General features: G+C 38.0%; 1 protein-coding gene across 2 annotated transcripts in view; it reads left to right on the top strand.

Moving 5' to 3' along the window:
- cgnb (cingulin b) overlaps positions 1 to 20,564 on the top strand; it is a 31,928-nt gene that overhangs the window by 331 nt on the left and 11,033 nt on the right. Inside the window, exons 2-11 of one of the 2 annotated variants that reach the window (XM_055225404.1) lie at positions 5,658 to 6,738; positions 6,813 to 6,892; positions 6,970 to 7,039; positions 10,500 to 10,597; positions 13,425 to 13,557; positions 13,733 to 13,945; positions 16,542 to 16,690; positions 17,656 to 17,682; positions 18,794 to 18,902; positions 19,746 to 19,946. In XM_055225404.1, coding sequence (XP_055081379.1) covers positions 5,689 to 6,738; positions 6,813 to 6,892; positions 6,970 to 7,039; positions 10,500 to 10,597; positions 13,425 to 13,557; positions 13,733 to 13,945; positions 16,542 to 16,690; positions 17,656 to 17,682; positions 18,794 to 18,902; positions 19,746 to 19,946 — 2,130 coding nt within the window. In that variant the 5' untranslated portion in view covers positions 5,658 to 5,688. The remainder of the gene's footprint in view (positions 1 to 5,657; positions 6,739 to 6,812; positions 6,893 to 6,969; positions 7,040 to 10,499; positions 10,598 to 13,424; positions 13,558 to 13,732; positions 13,946 to 16,541; positions 16,691 to 17,655; positions 17,683 to 18,793; positions 18,903 to 19,745; positions 19,947 to 20,564) is intronic. The other variant, XM_055225405.1, reaches the window with a different exon arrangement.

The following is a 20,564-nucleotide window of genomic DNA, read 5'->3' as shown; positions in this document are numbered from 1 at the left end:
ACATTAGATTAGATATCATTGGTCTAAAATAGACACCTGTGGCTTTGTGATAGCACTTGTCAGGGGTTTAAAGACTACCCTCTCCCCTGTCAAAAACACGCTTTGTAGTCCGCCTTGTCCGGCAGATTTCTCGGGTTTGGATCCTGTTCAAGTGTCCCTGTAATTGGATGTGACGGCGGTGCGTAAAGAGGATATGAGAGGAGGTTATTCTCGCAGGTAAACACTTCAAATCGGATGCGGCTGCGTCTCGTTGTGAGACTGTCGGGCTATTTTAGACCCCGTGGCTGGACTTGTTGTTTCTGTGGACTGGACAGGGGCTCGGGGGCGCGTGTAAACAAACCCGGTGGTTTCGACGCGCACCGATACTGACTTACCGGATAGGTGGGTGTGACGCAATGGATCCAGGGAGCAGGGCTGGCAGGTGCACTGGGATACTCCGCTCTCCTGGAAGCCTCTTTCTTATTCACTAAAGTTGACACATACTAAATAACTCTTGAGACCAATGCATTATTCTTCCAATTTGTAGCCTAAAAAAAAAAATTAACGTAGCCAAGGCTGTTAAACAAGATGAAAGATGCTTATTAAACTGCTGCAAAAATAGTTCTAACCTAACATGTCCTTGGGCTATACACTTCAAGGTATCAATGTAAACAAACAAATGAGAACTTGAAAGACCACCGTTGTTGTTGTTATTGCTTTACACAACAGAGCTTGTTTATTTTAGCCTACATAGACTTACATAGCTTATATTTTGACATAAATAGGTTAGGTAGCATTCAGACTAGACTCTTGAGCCCAAACTATGCACCAGCAAATGGTTAGCAATAATAAATACCCCATATAAAAGCATAATTTACTGTTATCAATAATAGTTTGCAATGGGCAGCATTAAAACATCTCGAGTGCATTAGCAAACAAGATATGGGCCAACAGTTTGTCACTGAGCTGTTACCTAAGCATATTTGGATATTGCATAGGATAAGGTTATACAGATAATATCTTGTGTAATTTATAGAACAATCCAGTGAAAGCATACTAATATTGTCAATTTTTGTCTTTATTTTATGATAAGCTGCCATCATCAAAGTATTTCTCTTTCTTGTTGTCATGTCCAAAGGCAATGGAAATTTTGAAGGAACCTAAGATGACACGTGTTATGAGTATGAATGTGTAAAAGGAGTTGTGTCAGTGAGGATGACATAGTCTTTAGGAGAAAAGGAAGAGTGGTGGCAGCGGACAGTCCCGTTTGGTGGCATTCCCATCTCTGTTGACACAACCATTTCTCACCGAGCGAGAGAAAGCATGAGGTGAAGCTGCAGTAAAACATGTAGGAATAATAGTTTGTATCAATGACCGCACCATAGAGGGAGGCTATTTACTGTCTACCTAGAGATTTTTACAGTATGGAGAGAGAAAAACAGGGCTAAATGTTAACTCACCAGGGTTGCTGAAACATCATCGTAATTTCTTGTTTGTGTTTCAGATTTCAGTTTTACAATAACTCACAATTAAATGTTGGGTTCTCCATATATCACTTTCATCCACACTGTCTAACAGATTACAGTTGTAAAACAAGTAGCCTAATGTTAATGTGACATAAAAAAGCAGACTAACCATTAGTTTGTGTTGAAATTCCATAATGTGTTTCTTTTTCTCTTGGCCTTGTGGTATCAAAATGTGTTGCGTATTAAATTTTTTTCCTTAGTTTGCAATTTTAGTCTTTTGCCATCAAGTTTATTGATTCAGATTGATTCACGTTGACATCCTCAGTCTCAGCATGATGGACCCTGTATTTTTAAACCCCTGTATTTGACCCTTCTTGTATAGAGCAGATAGATGTACAACTGAGCTATTGTTGGAGTATTTACCAAAGGAACATGTTTACACCTGGGATCTTTGAGCGAGCTGTCACTATGGGACCAGCCTCCTTGACAACTGGATCTTATCTAGTTTTTATGATGGCAGTGGAAATATTTTTAGCTGAAACCTAGAACGTTATCTTGAAATTAAAGTATAAACATTTTTTTAAACGTTTATTTAAAAATGTTTTATTGTCAGTTTATGAGCAAAAAAATTCTTATCATTTGTACTAGTATTGAATTGTTTTGATCAATTTTATCACTGGGCTAAGACTTTCCCAGCTGCTTTGGGCTTGAGACTGGATACTCTACACTCATTTACTGGTTATCGCAGGGCTAATACTTGGAGACACATTAACCAACATACAAATGTACTTATGGTTTACAATTTCCTCTATTCATACAAATGAAATGTGTTACTATGTTAGATAAAAAAAATCTAACATAGTCGTGTGACGGATCAGTGTATGTCCTCTCATACACTGATGCGTCACGGGACTTTTTATTATAACAGATTTATGCACTATTTTTGGCCTCCATACATCTCCATCGTGTGTATTAATCTGCTTTATTCTTGTTTACAATTAGCCTAATGCCTAAACTTACAGTAATGCATAGGCTTTGTGTTGACGCCACCCTGCTTGTTCCCTGCTTTAATCTGCTCTTATTTTACAAATGCAAACCACGCGCGATGTAGAGTTTACGGCAAACGTCTGGAATCCCAGGAATGTTTTTGACAAAGACAAAGACTGACTTTGATTCACAAATCTAACCTCATTACTAGTCAAACGGTCATGCCTGTTACACTATAACCACTACGCACATAGGGCTAGTTACAGTTTAATTTAGTTGACTGGGAAATCAAGTGGAGGTTTCAAAACATATGAGAAGCCAGACAAAATGAAACATAATTTATTGAAAAATTATTTAAAGGTGCACAATATAACTTTTCTTGTTGATGGTCTATTACCTGCTCACCTTTATGTGATGTTCCACAGTATGGTGGTAAACTTATCCATCTCCCTGAAGACAAGGTGGTGATGCCAACAGGCCAACTTACAGGTCAGATCTGTGAAGAGACAAGCCTGCAGTAAACAGCAACTATTTTGATGTATTTTTTGCAATAAAAAGAACTGCAAAGCAATAACTTCCATGAAAACAAGCAGGTGACAGATCCCCACTAGAAAATTTCTATAGTGCTCCTTCAAGGCCATTTTGAAACAATTTATGGGATTCAGGCAAAGGACTCCTTCCTAATTTTAAGAATTTGGCATGGCAGCGGTCCTCAGCAATTCAAAGCAAAATGCTATAATTATTTGTCTGAAACGCATGAATATGCACAATTATGAATCAAATATACATAAAAGTATTCAATTGAGAGAAAAATTAAAACTTGAAGCTCAACATTCAAAGGAAATCTAATTAACCTTATTTTTAGTTTATTAGTTCAATGTCTCAAAAGAAAACTCAGGAAACTCAGGATCTAAACAGTGATCTGAATCCGCACCAAAATGAGTTATGTTTTTCCATTTTCAGGTGCATTGCTTATTAGATGTATGATAGGGGTGTATATTGATGTGTGGATGCCTTAGGTGGAGATGGTTTATAGCGTGGCTCCACATCTCAAAGTAAACAGTGCACGCCTGAGTGAGCCCTCTGAAGTGTGGGGACTGGAAAGAGCCAAAGCAGAGGCCCCGTCCTGACATGGGCTCTGCTGTTTAATGCACCACAGACCCAGGACAAAAGCACAAGTATACACCATCCCAAAGTCCCATCACAGCCTTCCTCCTCATCAACCACACATATTAAAATTATTAATGACTTCAGCTGAGTGGAGTCTTTTAAATGAGAGACAAAATTGGTATAGGGTTACTCAAAAGGAAAATTGTATATTTCAAGAGGGCCCTTTAACAACAGGCAGGCGGGTTGCATCAGTTGTCAAGGAAAATTAAATGCTAAGTAAAAGTATATTTTGTAAATATAATGAGCCAAAGAATGTGTCATGCAAATTTTATCCCAATATATTGACTTTTTTTTTGTTTTTAATAATTCCACAAATATTATCATCTGTGTAAATTTGTTCTCAACTTGTTAGGGTTACCTGGGGAGACCCACATCCAGATCTTGAGCCAGGATTTTGGCCAGGATTGCCTAGCTGGAAAATTTGCCTACTCTGCATGTTTAGGGGTTGATGGGGACACTGAGTACCCATGAGGAAACCCACCCTGACACAGGGAGAACACAGGCTCAACCCAATCCGGGACTCTACCCCTAAACCCTCTCAGTGTGAAAATGCTGGCAACTGCTGCCTGCCCCACACCCCAAAGGACTCAGTGTAGCAATTGTGACAATTCTAGTAACGTAAATCTATCTTCAAAAGTAAAGTATCTGTCGCCAAGCTGGAATTTTTCTGTATTAAATGTTATTAGTTTTACTATATTCATTACAAGTACATCACAAAGTTATATTTTGCGTGTCATTTTCAGGAAGCTCCATTTTGATGAATTCATCGGTTTATTGATTGAAAAGGGTCACTGTGGCAGCTCTGCAGTGCAAATATATTGACAACTGTTCAGTCGCTGTCTGAGCTTTTAGCCAGTAGCTCGTTATACATAATGCTTTGGCTTTAATATTTCAGAAAGTACTCCCATAACCATTCATCTATGCCTATATTCTGCAAAACATTTAGCTGACCGGAAGAAATACTTAAATAGTTTCACATAGTTTAATTATTAGCCATTTATGTATAGATTATAATAGAAACCAAAAATTCATTGATTTTGCCACCCACTTCTCTCCCTTCTTCTCTGGCCCTTGAGAACAAAAAGTTCTGCTTAGAGGTGCACAAAGAGCTCCTCAGTGGAATATTTGGCCTGGCATGAAAACAATACATTCTGGAAAGATGACAGCTTTATCAAGATATACCAGTGAGCTGACATTTTAGCCCCGTCACTGTGACTCCACCTGGAAACAAGCAGGTGGAGTCACACAAAAGGACTCCAGGGCTGAGATTATATGATTCTAGGCAGGCAGGTAAATTACCCCCAAAAACTACAAAAATGTGTCATAGATGAAAAGGAGATTATAGTACTGACACAAATTCATGGCAAGTTTCAGTGGAGAGTTGAATATTTGGGTCAGCAGTTTGGCTCATATGCTGTCATCTATAATTCTATTTGATTAAATTGTTTACATTATGTTGTTTACTTTGAGTGTTTGTTGTTTTAGATACAGAAGTATCTAAACAGATACAGATACAGAAATTAAGCCAATTCCATCCATGGCATTCCAGTTTTCCAAAATGGAATAAAAAATCATTTTATCTTTGCAGTGCTCTGTGTTTTTGACAGGTTGAACCTCCAAGTTGTGTACTTAAATGTCAGTATATTTGATACAACTTAATTTGTCTTTTTGAGTTGTCTGTGTTGAAAATAAAACAAGTATTGGGATTGCTATGCAATCTGTTAAAGTATCTTTACATAGGCTGACTGTATGTTGAAGACATTTTCCCGTTCTTAACCTTGTTTGTTTTTGCTATAAGTGGAAATGTGCTGATGTGACTTGAAGTGGAAAGTATAGTCTATAATCTAAAGTAATCAATTGAAATCATCTTTTTTAATTTAGAATAGCTTTTTTTTCTTGCACTTTTCTAAACAAATACACATTTATAAACCTCTTTACGTTGCACTGTTACAAAGTCCTTCAACCCATCTCTTGTACTATGGCATAAAATACATATCCTCTTAGAATAGGCAAAATAAACATCAAATGATTAATTCTTTTTCATTTATTTTCCAGGAGAATAAGGAGCTAAAACGGGGGTACAACTATGAGCAGTCTGTCTGGTGACAGGAAGCCGCTTGTGGACTACGGCGTTCAGATCCGCTTCATCAAAGACCTTCACGACGCTGGCGGAGGTCTCCCGGACAAGACCAAAGCCCAGCCCGCCTCTGCCCCTGCCAACAAGTACGGAGTTGCTGTCCGGGTACAGGGGATCTCTGGTCAGCCCTACGTTGTCCTAAAAGATGGAGAGAAAGGAGATTCATATGGGGTACAACTTAACACCCCCTCTCCCAGTTCTGGACCACCTTCACCGTACAGTACTCTTTCAAAAAACAAAGAAGGTCCAGATTTTGTGAACCCTTATAGTCCAAATGACAACACTTCTCCATCCCCTGTGTTGCCAGCTGAGGAGGAGATGGGTGAGATTTTTGGGAGCCCTCTTAGGAGACCACCAGGAGATGGTCAAGCTGGGACACAGGGTGAAGATGAGGTAGTAGCCACTAAGAAGTCAGAAGACCACACAAAAGTTGAGATCAAAGCCAACGAGGCGAGCAAAGACCAAACAAGTGAAGAAAAGTACAATGAAGCCGGACTAAAACCGGTCAGACCAAACGGACTTGGACCAAAGGGGGTCAAAAGCTCTAGTTACTCGCTAAATAAACTCAATTCTTCCCTGGACACATTTCCGGACCCTCCCAACTTTGATGTAGCCCCCGCCCCAGCTATAGACACAAACTCTTTAGCCCCCATCAACAAACTGATTAGTAAATTCAATTCAACGTCAGGTAGTGTTCAGCAAACTAGGGGGCGCAGTGGAGCAAGGCAAAGATTGAAATTTGATGAACGGCGAAGGTCAAGAAGTCTCGATGCCAGAAAAGAAATCCAACCTGAAATTGCGTCACCTACATCTCCCACTGTGAATCCTTATGGGCCGCCCCTCTCCTCTTCCACAAACTCTATATTAAGTAATAATAGTCTTGGTAGGAAATCGCCGACTGTTGCTAAGGTGAGTGCACTTGAGGCCCCAAAACCAAGCTATAAACCGCAAGGGATGTTTGTTGCCAAGGACACGCCGCCAGCAATATCAAAAAAGCCAGTAAGTGTCTATTGGAGTTTAAATTTAGCTTTCAATATGTTTCTTTTGCTTAACTGTTGTCATCATTTCTGAAGGACATACAGCCAAGGAGCTTTAGCACAGATGGAGAGGAAGCCCGGATCAAGCAGGCGATTCTTAACATACTGAAAGAAGGGTACGTCAAACAAGACTCAAAGTTGCCAATTGTTGTACTAGCTGTATTTGTCATTTATATTATCATTTATCTTCTAGATCTCTTGAAAATGACCTAGTGCTCAGAAGAAAAGCCAATACTGTCTATGAGACGACCAAAATCATAAAGGTAGGAATGCTACTACTATTATTATTAACATTCCAACATAATAATGAAATGCTTAGGTGAGGTGTAATTACTGCTGAGTCAAAGATTGCACAACAGTACACCTGCATAATAGTTATTCATGATCTAGATTACATAGCAACATTTTTATTACTCCTTAATCCAAACATAAACATATTATAGTCAACGATGGCTATATGAAACTGCAGTGTGTTATATTAAATGGGGAAGGCATACTTAATAAAACGTATACAAAATATTTTTTCAAATGTGATGGTAGGCAAATTTGTATATTTGTGTTTGTTAGAAAATAGATTAAATTTGAATTGTTGTTCATTTACAGCAATATTATTAATATGAAATTGTCCATACAAAGCACTGGGACCCATTTTAAATATCTATCTTATTGCAATATTCACTTTTGCTGTTAAACCCTTTCACCTATGACACGATGGAAAGAAAGTTGAGTGAAACTAACTTAAGGTTTATAAATGGCTGAATGCCTCATAGGTAATTAGTTTGTGCAGGGTGTGTGTTATAATGTTGGCTATACAAAAGGGTTAAGGGTCGACTCGTCTCTTCTAGATGCTGTAATGAAGCTGACAGATGGTGGGTGGCCTCGTTATTGGGATATGAAGTTACAATTTCACTCACTTTGTCTCTACGGTATCATGTTTCTCGTCAGGGTCTAAAATAATTAAAAGCCATGCTGTCTTTGTTATACCACAGATACCTTATTAAAACCGTACATTTTAACAGGGAACTGACTATGCTTCCTGAAAATTTGCATAGTTTTGCATATATTTCCATGCCAAAGATGCCCTCCCTCATATCTCTTCTTGACTATGCATGAACCCTCATTATCTAGTGCTTTTGTGGTCGCATAGTAGAAGAGTAGCAGTCATTTGCCCGCCCCGTATCATGGCAACATGGCACTCACAGAAGGGAGAGCCGCAGTGGGCCGTCCCGTAAGGATGAGGGTGCAGTCACTGAGAGCTATCAATAATTGAGTTGGACTGGAAACCTGTAGCCAGCTGGTGGTATAGGCTTAGGTAGGGGCATATCCCTCTTATATGGGCCCTTATACACAAAGCTGCATTAGTAACAGGACACCACTTCAAATCTAGCAAACTGAACTAATAGCCATATCAAGCTCTTAAGAAACAGGCACATCTTGAGACCTAGACAAAATACATGATGTTGTGAGATGATCCCCCTAAGGCTGTTTGCACACTGGTTCCCCGTAGAGACTTGTTCTTGTCATAAAATGATCAGTACTGTCTGACAATAGGTTTTCAAGTATGTTGTTGTTTCAGACTAGTTTGTAGTCTCTTTTCATGTTGCAATGTTCCCTATATCATTCTCTCAAATCTTGCACACTTGGCAAATGGCATACTGTGTTGAAATCATTTGAACCACATCCTAGTTAGATGTTATGCTATCACAAAGTCTATCATTTGTACTTATTTTGTAGTTATTTTATTTACAAGTGTGAGATTGTAACATATAATAGTTTGTGTTTTTAGCCCAAGTATATTCCACTTACATTAAGTTTTGTTGCCTTATACTTTTACTCTACTTCCACAGTGTTGTATCCTATCTCCTTTTTGCATGTTAAATCTATTCAAAGTGTTTCTAATATTCTTGTTAGACTGCTTAGATTTAAGTCTCTTTTTAATAGCTTTTTATCTTGATTTTTTGATTGCATATTTCTATACTGCTGTTCTTGAACTTTGTCCAAATGTTGCAACGCCAATAAAGGTTTTCATATCTGTTACATTTGAAGCACTATTGTAAGTTACACTTACTACTTTGCCTGTGTTGTGTCTTGGTAAATGAGTGTTGTCTTGTTTGCTGTAGTGTTGGTGGTACTGTGTGTTAGTGGGAGGATAATGAAGTTAATGCTCCGACACTGTTTGCTCCCTTTGGCTAATTGAGGGGACAAGAAGTGCCCCGTAACTTGACTCTGGCCTCGCTGCATGTGCTGTGGAAATGAGACCCTTGTTTGTGTCGCGTAAGCAGGAGTCTATCTGAATTTAAAAAGGAAAAAAAAAAGAAATGCAACCACAAAAGATCGGCTTTGACAGGATTCTCAGCATATTTTTACAGGTTTAAGAACGCATCTATTGTTAAAAACGTAAGATGATTCCATTAAGGCAAAAAAAATATATAACAAAAATGAAAGGATGAAAGATAGAAGAAGATATTAAGGAATTATTTCATTATAGTCAAGGAGAAGAGTGCAGATAGGAACAGAACCATTTTAAGCCTGGTCTTGGGCAGTGCCTGACTACACGATTACATGCTATACTGAAAGTAATCTTGTGAATAATGTATTTCAAAAGGCTCCGCATTTATCTAGATTTCCCTATTTGAAGTTTAATCTATACAATACTTACTACACAATTTATTTTCAGAGGGTCACCTCCCCAATTCATATGCTCACTGTTTTGTCACAATGCTAAAATTACTCAATACCGATTCCAATACCACGATAATAATAAAAAAAAAACAAATAAAAAAACAACAACACTTTATTTAGATGATAGAATGCCATTTTCAGCATTAAATTATAGTACTTTCTTTTCTTTACCATGTGGTTTTCTGTGTAATCCCTTAGACTAATATACGCCCATGGACCACTATGGAGTTTATGTGTGTGACTATGTGGTCAAGATTATTCTAAAGCTGTTCAGGAAAGGTTAATTTACGTCCTGTGAACATGACCTTTTGGTATTGATACTTGCTCAAATGAGTATCAAAACTAGATACTCAATTGAGCATCGATTTTGATCTGATTTCCGATACTTTTGACAATCTCAATCTCACATCTCTCACAATCCCCTGTCTCATCTTCCTAGCTCAGAACTGGCAGAATAAATGCATACTAGCTTTGCTTTATATGTGTGGATTATAGATCAAAAATATGTACAAAATAAATACCGGTATGTGTTTTCATTTCCCCAAAACAAACAAAACTGTTCAAGGAAATTGAGCCTACTAATCCCAAATGTGTATATATGGGGGGCAGAGCAAGAAATTGCACAGACATGGGGCTTGTAGTCATTGTATGAGATTTTTTTTCTTTTTAAGTCTTCTCCACTCCAGCTTTGCATTGCAGTAATGATCATGTAGGAGGCTGCAGACAGACACTGTTTCTATACCTCTGTAATATTCAGTAAAAAACTTCAAGGCCTCATGCTCGACTGGTGAAGTGGGCAATTGGAGGAGCGACTCCCCTGCAGCCTGTCACAAGTTGTTTATCAAGATGTTTTGGTGCTTTTTCTGATGGCTGGCTGGTGGTATATAGACTGTTTTCTCAAATATTTCTGACTAAAACAAAAACTAGGCCAAAGAAACCGATAGGGTGTTTACAAACCGAATAATGCAAACTGAGGTTGACATTGTGCAACAAAATCTGAAATTCTCCCTGTCTCTTTTCGTGGGTTGTGTTTGTGAACAGACGGGAGCGACTGAGGGAGGTCTGAAAAAGGACTCACTTGAAGATATTCAAGAGGAACTCAGTCGATACAAGAGAGATCTGCAACAAGCACAAGATGAGTAAGTGTTTAAAGTCAAATAAGTACACAAGTCTTTAGTTTTCCAGAGTCTTGTATTGTCTTAAATGAATCAAACATAGAAAGAGCCTGGCACTGACAAACAGTCTGTTTGGAGCTGTGGAGACTAATTTGTTCATCTGCGGACTGTGTTTTGGTTAGTGTGACCAGACCCAGTTTTGAGCCCTATGTCCCCTGTCCCAGCAGATTTATCCAAAGCCATTTATTTGTCCCAGTTTATTCAAGAAATGTCCCAAGTGTCCCTATTTTTGACCAATTTTATCCCTGCCAACAGTAAAGAGGGGAAAATAATATCGTTTGATGAGCTAAGATACAGAAAAGGTAAACAAAAGTGCATCAACAGAGGCAAAAAAATGCATCAACAGAAGTCTCTCAGAAGAAAACTCTCTATATGTATATACTGATCCACAAGGACAATGTTACACAGTCTTTTCGCAATTTTATTTATACCAACCATGCCAACCCGGGTGTGTCCCAGTTTTCTTTTGTCACCCTAGTTTTGGTGGTTCTTCGAAGTCTTGTTTTTTTCTCAAAGAAATACAGGGATTTTACTGGCTCACACTTTTTATTTTAACTGACACTATTTGCAGAAGGGTGCTGCACAAAATCACTAAACGTCAACTGTTATTTTGGTTATTGTACCAGAACCTACAGCAATGTGCTTTGGCGCTTTCATATTTATAGACTTTGTGACAATTGTTCTAAGATGTAAATGTGTTGGCTTCACAGTCTTGTAGATGGACAGTCATGCAGTCAGTATGTGTAACATTTTTGAAAAGTCTTACCTCCAGATCAGCTCTCACAGTCCTCCTGGATTCACACTGTAGTTTCCTCTGCTCCTGTAACTGTCTGACTCTTGTGTAATTTGAATTTTCCCTCCGAGAGTTCTTGGGAGGGGGATTGCAGAAGGAGTAACTTCCCCAGAAATTGTAACAAAGTAATGTTTTCTCAGAATGATTAAAACATGCAGATTTCACATTGGGACCCAATCAAGCTGCCTTTGTTAGACTTAAACATACTGGACAGAGAATCCTAAATAAATATGTTAATGTTGTAAATGTAAATATTTGTGTTTAAAAAATGGCCTGAGTTGGGTTACTCAAATTGCAGTGTTGTATCTTCTGTGGCTGTTTGTCGTTTTTACCAAAGCTTGATAGACACTGTTCACATAAGCACCACATCAGTCATAATGTACTGGTAATGTCTGCGGTTGGTTTCCTAATGGACTGAAAAATGCATCGGCAGCAGGAGTCACAAGAACAGCCACAAGAAATGCACAAAATATGACATATGACATTTTTGTTGTAACTTTTCCTGATACTTTTTTCCAAAACATTTTCCTCAAAAATTCTCTATAAACTGCAATACATTAAAAACTTCCCTGACCGCCTCCTCACACACACCCGGTCCCATGAACGCATCACCCCTGTCCTTCAGAATCTCCACTGGCTCCCTATCCCTCACCACATCTACTTCAAAGTCGTCCTCATCACCTTCAAAGCCCTCCACAACCAGGCCCCCTTCTACCTCTGAGACCTGCTGCACCATCGCACTCCATCCCACTCCCTCGGCTCCTCCAACACCAACCTCCCATCCCTCCCCTGCAGGACCAAGCTCCGAATTCGGGGAGACAGAGCCTTCTTCATCACCGCCCCCACCCCCTGGAACTCCCTACTTCAGCAAATCCATGACTGCATTGAAATCTCCACCTTCAAGAAACTACTCAAAATCCTTAAATTTAGATCCACTTTTAATGTTAACCTGCTTTTATAATTGGGCCTATATTGTGTCTGCTTATCTTGTTTTTTTTTAAATATTCTTTGTGCTGCATCTTAGAAAAGTGTTACATAAATAAAATGTTGTATTATTATTATTATTATGATTATTACAATATCAAAAAGTATTGTGTTATAGGCCCCAGACATTTGTTACAGTATTCAGTCTGCTATGTCACATGTGTCCTACCAATAACAAGAGCAGGACAATTTTTTAGCAACAACTTGCACAATTTGTATGCAAAAATAGATTATACAGAAGTAATGAAAGATTCTGCCTGTCAACATGTTGTAAAAGACACTATGGTTTAAGTATCTTACCAACCTTCAACCTTAACAAGTGAGAGCGGTTTGACAGATAAACATTTTTCTGGTTGATCATCCTACCAGACCTGTCCTTAAACGGGACATGTTTTATGTAATGATGTATTTGTTTGAATAGCGGCATGTTTGTACAATTTGCTTTTGTTTATTTTGCTGTGGGAATGCCAAACTATGTGCTTGCTTGCATTTGGCAGACTGGTAGATGCGGGAAAAGATTCATGGAGACTTTCTGTGGCTGTTTCCATCTGGTTTGATACAAGACTTTATATTTCAGATAAGACAACTTTATTACTTTAATAGGCCGAAACAAAAAGCTGTTTATCACAAGCAAGTGCAAAATGACAAAATTAAATAGGTTTTATTCTATTTTAATTAATAGTTCAAAAACTACATGAGTGACATATGTTAAGTACATGATTGTGAAGAGGCATCAAGCGTAATATTTATTGTGTGTTAAGCAGTTGTAATGTGCCCAAAAATGTGAAAGAAAGGGAAAATACAAGAACTAATAGTGACATCATGCAGTCACTCAATGGATATGTTGCTAAAAATTAAAACAATATTATAAAGCTAAATCTGATCAGGCAGTGCACACATACACATTTCAACATCAGTTCACTCAGTGTATCGTTGCTGACCATTATGTTCATATCCAAATAGTAACATGCCTTCTTCAAAGACTCTTTCTTGGTTTCTTTCTGTGATCTTCAGACTTGCAGTGGAGCGAATGTCCCGTGAAGCATCAGAGTCCCGCCTGCGTCTCCAGGAGGACCAGCTGGCAGGGCTTCAGGAGGAGCTCAGGAGGGTCTCTGAACTCACCCCTCCATCAGACTCCATTCAGACGGTAGTTATAGCTCAATTAAAGCTAGACATAGTAAAGAAAATAAAATGTGTATTTTCATATCTATAATGTTGGTTGATCATTAGAATTTGGTACAAGGCCTTTTGTAGTACTTTGAGAAGCTTATCAAGCCTACTACATTAACATTATTTTTTTATTATTATTTGTTTATCCATAGGATCTAGTGGCTCTTCAGGCAGAGCTAGCTGAAGCCACAATGCTACGTCAACGGCAGGAGGAGACACTCAGACAGAGAGAGCGTGAACTAACTGCCCTGAAGGGGGCGCTAAAGGAGGAGGTAGAGTGTCACGACCGTGAGATGGAGACTCTGAGAGAGCAGTACAGTATAGACATGGAGAACCTGAGGAGGACCATGGAGCAAGTGACGCAGGTGAGAGGAGAGCTGGCAAAACATGAACATTTCAATTAAGCCCATTATCATAATAAAGCATGAAATTAATTATAAATTAATGTTATTATATTAATTTTCAATAATTATACTGTGTAATGGCAATCTTATTAAAACAATCTAGGTTTTGAGTTAACAACAGAGAAACTAATCTGATTTAAGACATAAGCTGCTTTGAAAAAATCAGGATTTAACCAAAGAATTACCTTTGGAGGGTCAGGAATTCTTTTTATTTATTTTACTATTTTAAAACAATTTTAAGAATTTTAAAAACTTAAAATCTTGTCTGAAAATAAAATTGAAAAAAATGTAATATATTTTAGGATGCTTAGATACTGTATTGTGTGTTCTTTCCACTAAATTGGATAAACATATTTTCTCTAAAATGCATTCATTATTTCTAAACCAATAACTCATGGACATGCGGTATTTCCTCTATGGCATCATTCATACATTATGCATTGTACAAACATGTACAAACTTGCACAAACTGGATATTGTGTATATCCTGATCACTGCACTCCTAATCCTAATTCACTGGTGCCCTCCTCAGAGGATTTAGTTGGAGCGTTTAGGCTTCACCTGACAGCCAGTAGTGTGCAGTGAATATTTTATTATGATAACGCATGTCGTTTGAAGTCGCATCTGCCAATTTCCCATCCTGGCTTTGTCTCATCATTCCGGTTTCAATGTGTCAGCATATTAAGTGGCAAGTTTGACTCCAGGTTTCATGAGGTCGTATAAACTCAGACAGGAAAAATATATTTAAATGTATTTTTTCCGTTCTGGCAGGAGGCTATTTTTGGAGAAGCATGACTTTTGGAGAAGTTATGAATGGATGTGTGGTTATCAAGTTAAAATGAGTCTAAAGGAGATCTAAACCAGGACTTAATAAGACCTGAACTGTAATTAAACCTGAACCCAGATCCTAAACCTAGATTTTATGTTCAAACTTGGTACAGTTCTGTATTAGTCAAAATCTGGACTAAGCCTCAGTCAGTAATATGCAATGCTATAACCAAACTGGAATAGGTCTGAAATTAAGCCAACAACACTCAAAGAGTGTTCCCACTTGTACACACAAACCATATTAAAACTGGGACTAACTGGGACCAAACCTGTAAAATAAACCTGGACTAGGCCAGGACTAAACCAGGACTAGAGCTGGACTAATCCAAGTCTACATCTGGGCAAAGTGTGCTAAAAAAAACAGGGTTGAATCAGGACAAGTGTGAACACACCATACACCAGATCTATAAACTGTAGCAAAACTAGGACTAAACTGGGTTGTACAAGGTCTCCAAACCAGTACTTAACCCGGACTAAACATGGGTTTCAACCAGGTAAAACCAAGTCAAATTTTTTCCGCTCCTGGCAGGTTATTTCAGTGGAGGGATGTGATCTGGATGTGTGCTTGTATGAGGGATCATTATGAGGATACAGGAAAAGTAACAGCGCTGTCAGGGAAAAGTGCAGCCGCAGAGAGCAGGAAGTGACAGACTGACAGTGTCTTTGATGAGTGGATTTAACTGACTCATGCTCAGGCTTCATGGATGTGTTTTCATTTCCAGTGGTGATTTGAAAGTTAAAACATTGAAGCATTCCTTCCTTTTCCTTGTGTAATAATAGACTAAAGACTAAAGACTAAAATTGATGACAGATATGTTACATTGGCCCCATTTAGTCATTTAAAAATGTAATATATTAAAGTATAATAGAAAAAAAAAAAAGAAAAAGAAATCTGGCAATAGACTATTGTTCACATTTCCAATAGCTTTAAACTCCAAATGCAGAACACAGGTTGCCCTAATTGAAAAGTGTGTGTGACTGATGAACTGTCGCCACTCGCTCTGTAACTACTGCTGTCAGACTCGTCATTTTGGTCGTAAATGTGTATATTAACCCACTGTACATGATCCTAGTATTTTTATTTAGCTATTGTCTTTGTAAATCAAGATAAGAAAGAAATCATCAGCCTTGCTTCAGATTGGCTCTTTGGTTGCTATGATACTTGCGGTTGAAATTTCCAAATCCAGCTCTCTGAGATTGAACATCTGTGCAGAGTAAGAACTAGAGACCCCAAGGTCAAGGTGGGAAACCCCTCCAAAGGTAGTGGAGAATGACCCCTAGGAGCCACTGGACAGAATGGTGATGTGGAACCAGCAACAACAGAGCAAACCTGTTGTGGTGGATATTCCAGTACCAAGTGATGGAAACATCAGGAAAGAGAAACTAGAGAAATACCAGAGGCTCAAAGAAAAGCTGGAGAAGGCTTGGAAGGTGAAGGCATTAGTGGTGCCTGTGGTCATAGGTGCACTGAAGTAGGTGCAGTGGAGTGGTTACAGCAGGAAACATCAGGCATCTCAACAAATTATTTATTGGTTTTATACACAGATGTTAGTGTTTTAGACATCTTGAAAATCTGTGTACCCCATTATTATTATTATTATGGAAGAAAATCAAAGATGCATTACTAATTGAGGAAGTTGATGAAGTTAGCAGTTAATGAAAAGATGGCAAACAGCATGTGCTTGTGCCTGTAAACAAGCCCTGATTGTTTGTAGTTGTCTTGGTTCAGTCCCAGGAGCAGATCGAGGAGGAGAGGGAGAGAGTGAATGCCTCTGTGTTGACGCTAGAGGAGGAGCTGGATAGGAGCAGAGTCAAAGAAGAAGAGTGGAAAAAACAACTGGACTCCACCAACCAGGACCTGAGCAGCATCAAAGACCAGTATGTGATAAATATACACCCAATACCATTAACAGCATTTACATACAACTAAAAATCTTACTTGCGTTTATAAAATAAAGAGAATTGCACTATGCACTATTACACTATGCTAATTATCAGACGGGTAGTTTCTTTTAATGGTTGAATAAAATACCACTTCTTCCCATATGCCAAAACAAAAAATGTGTATATTTTATGTAAGATTTTATAAGGTAGAGTAGTTTCCATCTCTATTGTGCATTAATGGTGCACTATGTAACTTTTCTGATAAGCTTGTTTTCTGCTTGTTTCCATGGTGATCTTATTGCTTTGCCAAAAATGTTTCACAGTATGGTATTAAACTTGGATATACTCCATTTATTCAGTAGGTATTTTTTATAATAATACTTTGATTGTGTGAGAGGACTCTCCTCTCTACAGCATTAACCAGTAACTTGTCCTGGTTGTGTCACCTGCTTGGCTCCATGGAAATAAGATATGTTTAATGTCATACTGTAGAACATTTGAGGAAAAGCATTAACATCTCCACAGAGACAAACGGGTGCCAGAAAAGTTCCATAGTTCACCTTTAAGAGCTGCCATGACAAGTGAATTTCTCCTTTGTGAGAGAAAGTTTTTTATCGTTGCCATAAAATTCAAGGACTATGCTAGAACAAATTCAGCCCAGTTTGAGTGCCACTGATCTAGTCTCCAACTTCAAAAACTTTAACATCTTTGAATTGAGGCTATGAAAAATGTATTTGTTAAAATGTTGAAACTGCAGACTTCATGTCACTATCTGATCTTACTAAACGCCTTGGCTCATTTAGTGTTTTAGTGATTCATTACATCTTTTTACATCATCATTTTCTCATCATGATAGCCGGAGTTGCCTGCATTTCAGATCTTTTTTTGGCAATGATAAGTTTCTCTTGAGTTATTTTTAATGCATGCGTCTTTCTTTTACTTGACTTTTCACTTATCAGGACGGAGAGGCACTGCAGCAGCCAAAAGTGAGAACTGAGAATGACTTTTGCCTTGATTTGAGTAGATTGTAGTCTACGTTCAAATCGAGAAGTAGAGATATGTGTGCTTAAAAGTTACACAGGCCGAATCCAGCCCAAATTGTACTAATATTTTGTGTCTACGAATCATCCAATCAACACTACACATATCTGGATTGATTTGATTTGATTTATAAGAATATGTGATATGTTGTGATGTGTTAGGAGTTAGGAGGTGCTGTACCTGATTTTTACTGTCATAAAAATGTGACATAATCAGTTCATCTTAAACAGTTTGCAGTGGTCCAAAGTTGTTCCTTACTTACCTTATGCCTTCTGAATATCCTAATTATTTGTTGCAATTAGTTTATAAGTGCTTGTCGCAACAGACCAGAGTGGAGTTTTTCCGCCACTGTAAAAGCAATGACTTTTATACTAACGTGCACTTCCTGATTATCAAACAATAAAATGACCTCAAGAGTTGCTTATAGAATATATCTATACTGAGCAAATACATGTGAAAAAAGCAGGTACAGGCCTTTTAATAAATAACCAGGTACAACATTATAACCAGTGACTGATGGGGTGGGCAATATTAACAAAATGAATATCTCTAATATTCTAGATGCATTAGCAATCTAACAGAAACATGTTAAAATGTGTCTTTTAATGTATAGGTTGAAGTTTAAGTACAAATCTGAGAAGAGTGAAAAATTGCCCACAAAAATCACTTGTTTGGACAACCTATGTTTGTTCCTTTTTTTATTTTTATTCAGGTGTTTTTTGCAACATGTTGAGATCTTTCGTGGAGCCTGTTACAATGTCCTTTTTAAATCACATTCATGTAGACCTATGCATAGTCTTTTTATATTGTCTTTGAGAGGTTACTATAGATACTTGCATTGGATCTGCACAAAAGAGAAATGCACTAAATCACAATACCATTTAGGTTCATCACCCAAATCATAATGTTGTGCCTGGTGTATGCTGTATGCTGTTTGAAGAACATTCAAAAGATTTCTTATAATCTTTTACTATACTAGTTTGATTCAATATGTTTGAAATAGATTGTACATTGTTGCCATTACTTTTTAATCTAATATTTATTGTATATTTACAGATTGGCAAAAACATCTTTAGAAAAGGAAGAATTTGAAAAGGAAGTCAAGAGTCTCAAAGAGTCAATGAAGAAACAAGGTCCTGGATCGGATCTGAGCGGTTTGGCTGAGGTACTGTTCACATGTTCGCATTTTTGTGCGCCTTTCCTGTATACAATCAAACCAGGTAACTGATAGTCCCAGAGAGAATACTTATTTTTTTTTGTCATGTTCTGGCCTTCTTACGATGTTCTTTTGTGTAAATGTTTTGGGGGTTGTGAAGGAAACCTAAAACATTGTGGGTGGAGGAAAGACCGTGCAAACATGAACACATTCTTTTTTGAGAAAATGACTCACAATCATAATGAATATGTCTGTTTGACTAAATATAAAATTGATTTACAACTTAATAGACATTTTTTTTCAAGATACCCATCAAGTTTACTGTTGCATTATTCACTTCTCACTCATCCTCTTTAGTGCCAATTTACTTCAGTCACATCTACCAACAGCCTGGCCAATTACACAAGTATGCTTACACATTCACATTGACACATGGACTTGAACCGCAAACATTCTGGCTATAAGATAACCCCTCATACACCTTAACCACTGTTGCCTGTCTGGTATTGATTAGGATTTTATTCATTGCTCCTTTTGTCTTGCCTCTACTACTTGATTGTTGGCAGCAGTGTAATATAATTATCTGTACAGCACCACAAACCGCCTATTTGTAATATATGCATTTTGTCTCTATCTCCTTTCCTTTGCCCTCTTGTTAAATTTCATCCATTTCCTGCACCATAATGAATATGGTTCTGCCTCATATCATCTTATTCATATTCCTGCAGCACACACAGGAACATATCTCCACTTGATAGCCCTATTAACCCACTGTTTGGCGCCCCCGCGCATTTCTCCTTTTATTCATCTCATCGTCTCTTGTCTCGTACTGATTACCGATTGTGTTTTAAGGAGCTGCGCCGTTGCCATGAGGACCTGAAGAGGGCTCGGGCCGATCTGGAGAAACAAAAAGGCGAAGTAAATGAGAAATCTGATGCTCTTCTTTCTCTGAGAAAAAGCAGCACTGCAAAGGAGGCAGAGCTGAATGAAGAGATCAAGAAGTTAAAAGAGCAGTTGGAAAAGGAGAAAGATGAACTGGAAAGAATCAAAGAGGTGAGGTTTAGATAGATAATGATTCAATGACGCCTTATCTAATGGCATAATTTACAATTCAGCCACAAGAGGTCATGTGGCGTATGTGTCAGAAAGGGCAAAATTAAGTAAAAATACAGCACATACATTGAAAAAATAGCTGCTACAAGTACATGCAATGCTGTAGTAGTTTCTCCTTTGTATAAATTCCCCATTGAATACAAATGTCTCTTCATTGGAAGCAAGTGAACATTCAATCCTCAAAGGATCCTTAGACTTGCCTGATTTATTATTGATCCAAAAGAGAAATTACTCGAACACAAAAATAATTAATGGAAAATATAGCAAAAATACACAGATTTGCATATTTATATATAGAATAAAATATACTAAATGTAACATATATCTAGACTATGTACAAGAGAATTCTTATGTTTGAGTGGAGATTGACAAGGACCAAACCAAACTGGGGTAGGGTAAAAGACCCAGTTACAACCTTTTGTATAAATCCCTCAGAGACTACAAGGCTAACACTGCTAACCACCAGGTCCACCATACTCATTTATTTCACTTCAATATGTAGTCTGCTTTAAGTCAACATACACACTGGACTCAACACTCTCTATACCCCCAAGTGAT

Source organism: Periophthalmus magnuspinnatus, chromosome 11 (genome assembly GCF_009829125.3).
Source record: "Periophthalmus magnuspinnatus isolate fPerMag1 chromosome 11, fPerMag1.2.pri, whole genome shotgun sequence".
Lineage (NCBI taxonomy): Eukaryota > Metazoa > Chordata > Actinopteri > Gobiiformes > Gobiidae > Periophthalmus > Periophthalmus magnuspinnatus.
This window is presented reverse-complemented; position numbering and strand designations above follow the sequence as displayed.